Source organism: Rhododendron vialii, chromosome 7a (genome assembly GCF_030253575.1).
Source record: "Rhododendron vialii isolate Sample 1 chromosome 7a, ASM3025357v1".
Taxonomy (NCBI): Eukaryota; Viridiplantae; Streptophyta; class Magnoliopsida; order Ericales; family Ericaceae; genus Rhododendron; species Rhododendron vialii.
This window is the reverse complement of record NC_080563.1, coordinates 39,831,612-39,839,226: the sequence shown is the minus strand read 5'-3', so window position 1 is coordinate 39,839,226 and position 7,615 is coordinate 39,831,612. Positions and strand designations below refer to the sequence as shown.

The window sequence follows — 7,615 nt, the reverse complement described above, 5'->3', positions numbered from 1 at the left end:
AGCTAAATAAGCCAACTAGCTTATTTTTTTGTCTTTATTCAATTTTTTTTTCGTATTTGTTAGTTTTTCGTCATTTTTTTGGGAATTATTGCATCGTCATAACAAGAGGAATCTAAAAAGTAAAAAATTACGATCGAAACCTAATTTTTTTGAATAAAGACAAAAATAAGCCAATAAGCCAATTTTTTCGTCTTTATTCAAAAAAAATTGAATTTCGATCATAATTTTTTACTTTTTAGATTCCTCTCGTCATGACGATGCAATAACCCCAAAAAAATTGACGAAAAACTTATAAATACGAAAAAAAATTCAATAAGGATAAAAAAATAAGCCAGTTGGCTTATTTAGCCGAACGAATCTATTTTAACCCCAAAAAAGGGAGCCATATGATTTTGTTGTTTAAATGACTAACGGAAGTTAGTAATTGGACCAAATTGAAACAAAATGAAAAGTACAGAGTGTAAATCGAGCCAATTACAACTACAGGGACCAAATTGATACAAATACTTAACTACAGGGACTATTTCAATTTTTTTCCCTTTGTTCTTTTAAGATTGTGTTTAGAACTTGGCATAATGGATGAAATTTTGAGCAGCCCAAAGGAAATGAAAAGGATTTTCGAAGTATATTTTTCCTTTGCCTCTTTTCTGTTCTCAACCATTCGGGAAAAAACCCTCCCCAAATCAGTGACTAAAAAAAGCCTTTTAGGATATGATTATTCATGATATCAACCAGGGCACCAATCAGAAGTTGCATCAGAACAATTTGAGTTTACCAAGGTTGTGAATACCGATTCGTACCGTCCATTGCGTAAAATCGGTACCTTACCTTTCTAATTTTGTTATGGTCCAAATACCAGACATACCGGCAATATGCCAATATAGACAATACTTTGATAAATAAGTTATGCTAAGGCACATGGAGATGTTATCAATCAGTGGCCCAAATATCAAGTGAAACTCAAACATTTCACTATCCTTCTCATGGGACCAACAGAAGTTGCAATTTAGGTTGGCAATATTGCAGTTTTACGCATCAAATTAGTAATGTATTCACTTTGATCCATAAGTTATCCCAGGGCAAAATCCATATTCTAGTGACCAACATCAGATTCACTAGGACAAGAAAAATTGATAGATGTGACCCAAGAAGAAGAAAAATTCGTAGAGAGAACCTTTAAGAAAAAATAAGAAGAAAAGCAATCAGATATCGAGTCTTTGAATATGTTTTTGGAGGAATTTGCAACTCCGAACTCTTGATTTTCGTCTTCTGTGAACGTTTGATATCTAAGTATGAACGGTGATGCGTCTTTGTGCATTTGTATAAGCATTGGCCTCATCCCTTCAAGCATGATCATCATGTTCCTGGATAAACAACCATGAACCATATCCAGTGTAACGCAATAAGCCATCCAAGCTACTTGAGTTCGAGCTCGTTTAAGATTAGTTGCCAAAGAAACAAATCAAGATTGAGCTATTTTTTGAAACTCGTTAAGCTTTCAAATCAAGTTCAAGCACATTGCTACTTGGCTCGTTCGGCTTGATTAAAGCTCATTTCATTTCAGATCGGTCGTCTCGTAAACAAACTAAACTTTGAACATATTTTTCAAATTCGCTAAGTTTTTAAACCAAGCTTGAACAATCGACTACTCCGCTCCTACGGAAGCCGGAATATCATGAATACACCATGACCTAACCCATTTTATTGGGTCAACCAAATGATTACTAAACGGCACAGAGAAATTTGCCACTTACATGAAGTAAACGTTTGCACACGCATGCTGCATAGATTCCAGGTCCGTAAAGGTAGCTCCAACGAAAGGGGCTTTCCTTTGAAAGTATTATGTATTTGCAGTCCTTGAAAAATATCTCGACTCTTGGAAATGAAGGGGTTCATTCCCCCATGAAGTCCATCCGCCTAACATTTCTCTGGCAAATAGTTCAATGCAACGAGCAGGCTTGGATCCTGGCACATACTCTAGTAGCAACTCTGAAATCGTAAACACAACATAATACGAACTTGTGATGAGTCAAATTTGCCGACTGACAATGCCCCAATACTGCAAGAAGTGTTTCACAATTTTGGCTAAATGACTTTAGTGCTTTCCAAGATCTAAATAATGAAATATTGAAAGTAAAGTTCTTGATAGAGATCATGCACTTTTTTTCTCCTCTTCCACTTTTGAAACAATAAAATGTTTTTGAAGCCAGACAAGATAATGTTATGAGTATCATTGCCGAACCAGAAGTTAAGGACTAGATGGGCAAAGCATGGAAAATATACCTCCAATTGGGGGCTTCCTAGAGTAGTCCCCAGGAATACTAATGAAGACTTGATTATCGGGTATAGGTTTAAATCTCGATAAACATTCAGTATTTCTAACCTGCAACAATATGAGAGTAAATTTTTAAAATGAACCTTCATAAAAACAAGACAGTATCGCAATCAGAAATCATAGGTAGGTAGTCTACCACTTCATTGTCTCACCTCTCCATGACAGTAACCCAGAAGAAGGCATTCATACGGTCTATGATGAAAGAGATCCAAGTCACTGGTCAATATACAATCAGCTTTCACCTGTAAACCCAACTACATCAAATTTTTGGTAAAGAATGGAAGGTTTTGCGATGACTCATTACAATGCACAAAGAAAAAAAAGCAACCTTTAACCAATATAGAGTAGCCATGTATTTGACTCCCCAAGACGGAAATAGTTCTTTCTCAACAAAACCCCGTAATTTCTCCCTATTTGTCACCCACAAGGCTACAAGAGCTCCTTCTGTATGAGTGAGTTGCTTAATTGGAAGAGATAAGAAGTATCGGTTAGGCAAAGTTGGATACCTGTAATTAGGAGCAAATTTGAAACACAGTACCATCAGGAGCAAAAGGGATGCGGTAGACTCTAAGAATTAAAATTTTGGAAACAAATCAAGAAGGATGATAACTTATATAACTTCCAATCCAACATTGTGAGGCTGCCACTTTTTTTTTTTCAAAAGTAATATACTGACACAAGGATGAAGCCTTGTCCATTCTAATAATTAGTGCTTGCAGAAAGTTCAATATTTTTCAGGAAAAGCTTTCTGAATATCCAAGGAATGTAATTCGATCTTTCTCAGACCTAACAACTTCCAGATATATGAGAATTCAGAAAAAGTGATGCAGTTGGCTTTGGGCATTTGCCTAGACATGTCCAGGGTACATTTTTTGCAATAGTTAATCTCATAGATTAGCCTATAGGCCCTATACATAAAAGAAGTAAGAAGTCATATGTACTAGGGTTAATATTTTATTCCCGTGTTCGCCCAATCCTAGGTGGAGGGGATTTTGTGTATAAGAACTATTATTAAATGCATATACTGAACTAAGAAACTGATTAGGTTCCTAAACCTATTTCCCACTTCTTCTCTTCTCATCTAAACACTAGTTATATATTTCGCAACTCTAACTCCATCTAATAAAATTTGGAAACACGGTAAAAGCTAAAAAAAAAAAACAAGAATGAGAGTACATACTTCAATTTTTGACGGGCGCTGCTATTTTCCCATGGTGGATCGACCAATATAAGATTGAACCCACAATCAGATTCAGCTGCAAGAAAGAATGACATTTAAAACATTTCTGAAACAGTGGAATATAAAGAAATATTAGGAACTTTGTGCAGAAAGAGAAAGGTGAGGACAACAAGGGAACAACCAGTTAGACCCTATCAATGGCACAAAGTTAATATATACTTGATCAAAAAATAGACACACTATAGGCATGAATTGTACATTAATTACATGGATTATCAATAGGAAGTACACATTATGAACAGCCATTTATGGGGGGAATCGTTTGATGCTTTAGCACCTGTAATGGAAGAAACTGCTCACAACAACAATTCCAGATTCAGAATCAAGGTTTATTTGTGATAATTACCAGGAATCAAATCGTGAATCTTCCCCAGATCAGACTTCCATGAGATAAGACCAAGAAACCATAAGAAACATGTAAGACATAATTGGTGACAATCTAATCCTTCATCGGAAACAAATCAGCTTAAAGTAAATCTAACAAGTTAGAACAATAAGTGAACATTATTGATGGTCCTTGAGGATAAAAAAAGGGCTAAGAGGCCTATTTAAGCCGTAGGGTTCTATCATCTACAAACTTCAGCCAAGGGAAAAGTTTAACACCGTACCATGTAGAAACTACTTTTTCTGGGAATTATGTATCTGCTGTTCAGGAACTCAGCCTCCACATCCTTACTTGTCTCATTAACAACCAAGTTATTAAACACTGGAATCAGTCTTTGTTCACTGGAGTGAACTACTGGTAAACCTGAGAAAAAATAAGAAAGCACAATTCATTGTGGTTAGAAGCACAAATATAAGAGAATTGCATAAGAGAACAGTTGAATTGTAAATACATGCTACGCGAAATTCCCAAACCTAAATTTTAGTGGTCAAAGGCTAGTAACTCCCTGTACAAGTGTACAGTATACTTGTCTCATAAGTCATACCAAAATCATATGTCTAACAAGTTTTGAGTACTGCATTCTAGTTAGACCAGGGAAAGTGATAGAATACCAAACTACAGATATGTTCACTTCAAGTGAAGACCCAAGTGTGATTGGACCTAAAAATAAATGTCCCACTGATTAATACAGAAGTACAATATTTGCTAGATAGTTTCTGCTTAATATTATTTGTTCTCTTGCCATCTCAATTATTATATTCGCTAAGCTTGATTTTATTTTTGAAACCAGTAAAAGCCAGTACATTTCAACCATCTCAATTCTTTTAGGCACCACACACCAAATTCACTTGCAATGTTCGATAGCACCATGGCACACACAACATGCGTGCATAAGTCAACCTAGCGTACTTATCCAAAAAAAAACTAGCGTAATTTCAGAATCTAATCATTGTTGCTCAATGTTTCCGTTTCTCATCAAATCACTTGCACCAAACGTGCTGTTAATGCATAGGAAAACAAAACCCAACGATAACCTATTTAGACTCAATAGTATTGGCTCTAACCCAAAGACAAAAGAAAACCGAAGTACAGAAAATTAGATATTATTTTGAAAACAAAAGGACCACAAATGAACCTCCACCTTCGGTGGGCTCTCTGTACGGAGGGAAATTAAGAGTTATCTCATACAACGGAGCTTGCCAAACACTGGAGAGCTCAACAAAAGACTGCTCAACGCTTGGTAAGAACAAGTCTTGACAGCCCTCTGAAGAACATCTCTCACTCCTCAAGTTTCTGATAACCGCTAGTAAATCAGTAGCTTCAAGCAAAGCCTCATGTGCCTTCAATAACAAAGGCTTTGCCTCCTGCAACAAAAATTACATAACTAACTTTTCAACAAACCATGTTTGCATATACTTACAATTATGAATTTGCAGAACTCCACAAGATATATAGGACAAACAGATAAATAAAGAAAAGCAACGCACACAAACGTAAGAATTATGTGGCTCAGCAATGCAGGCTACATCCATGGTTGTCATGGTTATTGCACTATTGACTACAAAGAATACAAAAGAAAACATTGGTGATGCCCTGCGCAACAATGTACAGCAAGGGCTACCACTCTGTGAAACATATCTATTACAAGCATGGGAGGAGAGGAAAGGAAAAGCATACAAAGTTGGTTTCACAAAACACGCTTGTTGAACAGTAAGCCCGGCCAGGCTTCATGCTCTTAATACACTGACCATAGATATACTAAGCAAATTACCCGTGCCTAAAGACACTTGTCAACGGAATCTACCTAAAAAAATTCACGTCTTACATCCACTAAAAGGCATCTCTACCAGATTACCCTTTGGATGGAGTTACGGTCAGTTCAAAACTGCAAGAGTTTGTCGGGCCAGTTAACTCAGAGCACGTAAACTTACCTCCATCACAACCATAACCAAGTTTAGTTCCTATGTACGTCTCCTACTCTCCCCCTTAAACCTAGGATAAACACATACCATGATACCAGAGAATCATAAACCTAAAATATTAACATGAGAGAAATGGATAAAAAAAAACGTCCAAGATAAACTCTAAATCACTCAGGACTTGATTTCTAAGCCTTGTAGAACTTTCTCTTCATCGAGAAAACAACGAAATCAGCAACTTTTATCAATTCTACCATTTCCCACCTAAACTGGACTAATTAAGCACTTTATTTCACATGTATTAAAACAAACTTCCAGCAACATGAGTTTCAGCAACCATTCCAGCAATCGAAATCATTAAATAATGCTTTTGAAACAATTACTCAACTTTAGTAACTTCCGCTTAGAGATTTATTCAACAATTTTCAGGTTCTAGACGAAATTTAGACCAACTAAAACATGATTCACCACTTACATATCATTCCACCATTTTAACATAAATCCCATAAACTTAAAACTACAAATTCAGTAGCACATTCTCGGTTGAGCTTCTACACAGATCAAAAACATATCGAACTTCAACCTATCAGTATACATGTACATATACATGACACACAACTTATGTAGAGCCGATAAACGAACCAAATAGCTTGAGTTCGAGCTCATATTCACTCGTTGAGAATCAGTTTGTTACCTAAATAGAAAAAGTTTGAACACTTTTTAAAAGTTTGTTAGTATTACTCAAGATGATGTCTAAAACATTTAAAGCTGCAATCGCCTCATAACCAAAAGCCAAGCTTAAACCAATTTTTAAACCTCCTTAAGTTTTCAAACCAAACGTTTGGTTCACTTATCAGCCCTAACTAAGTGCTTCTATACATATATAAAACACGCGCGCGCGCATGTATATATATATATACGTGTATAAGTATAACGGAAGTTGTATAGCTATACTTGATGGCGTTGATCGGCGATTTGTTCTCTCTCATTGAGAGTGTGAGGTCTCTTCTCTTTCTGCTTCCGTTTGCGTTTTCTGGAGCCTGTGGAAGTCGCAGCGGGTGCGCCATTGGATTCGAAGAAGCGGGAGTAGTACGAGGAAGGTGAAACCCTAAACCGAGTGTAAGACCGGTTGAGGATTCGGACCGGATCGATGAACAGTGCGTTGGAGCTCTCGAACCGGTAAATGCCCGATTTCAGGAACGTAGACAACTGATCGTTCGTTAGCGATTCCGCCATTTGCAGACTGCACCCTATCATTTTGTTTTTGGTGTTGGAAATGGAAGTGCAGGCGTTGGTATTTGCCTCCTTTACAGCATACCACTGCAGAGGTGGGTTTGAACCCGGGGTGCCCTTGGGAACAGAGTGTGTTGCGTAAATTAGAGCCGTTCACGTTCGACAATGAACGGCTTAGATTATATCTTAATCAAATAACAATGGACGGTTGAGATTTGTTCTGCTTAGATGCAATCTGAGACTTTTATTACCGAGCATGGACGGCCTAGATCGGCCCAACACGCATGCACCACCAATTGGGTTTAGAGCAGCAAATGAGTGAAGAGATACTAGAGAAATGAGAGTAGTAATTGGAAAGAAAATTTATTGGAGACCGTGCACAGAGAGAGCGATTGAGTCTACAAACCCCAAACTTAACTGAGCTTAGTAACTCGTGACTCGACTTGAGTTTTAGGCTTGTTACTAAATGAGCTGAACTCAAAACTCAATAGCTCAGCTCGGCT

General features: G+C 37.0%; 1 protein-coding gene across 2 annotated transcripts; it reads right to left on the bottom strand.

Moving 5' to 3' along the window:
- Window positions 1–1,026: 1,026 nt before the first annotated feature.
- Window positions 1,027–7,196, bottom strand: LOC131332506 (methyltransferase-like protein 2). 2 transcript variants are annotated; one of them, XR_009201670.1, is made up of 10 exons: window positions 6,834–7,180; window positions 5,102–5,324; window positions 4,184–4,323; window positions 3,922–3,955; window positions 3,516–3,591; window positions 2,664–2,841; window positions 2,488–2,577; window positions 2,284–2,383; window positions 1,755–1,989; window positions 1,027–1,364 (listed from the first exon to the last, which is right to left on the bottom strand). XR_009201670.1 is itself a non-coding variant. In XM_058366789.1 (9 exons), exons 1-9 carry the CDS (start codon window positions 7,134–7,136, stop codon window positions 1,841–1,843), a joined length of 1,293 nt encoding a protein of 430 aa, XP_058222772.1. In that variant the 5' UTR covers window positions 7,137–7,196; the 3' UTR covers window positions 1,541–1,840. The 2 variants fall into 2 exon arrangements, 1 of the variants encoding a protein (XP_058222772.1); XM_058366789.1 differs by lacking the exon at window positions 1,027–1,364 and having other exon boundaries at window positions 1,541–1,989; window positions 6,834–7,196.
- Window positions 7,197–7,615: the final 419 nt, after the last annotated feature.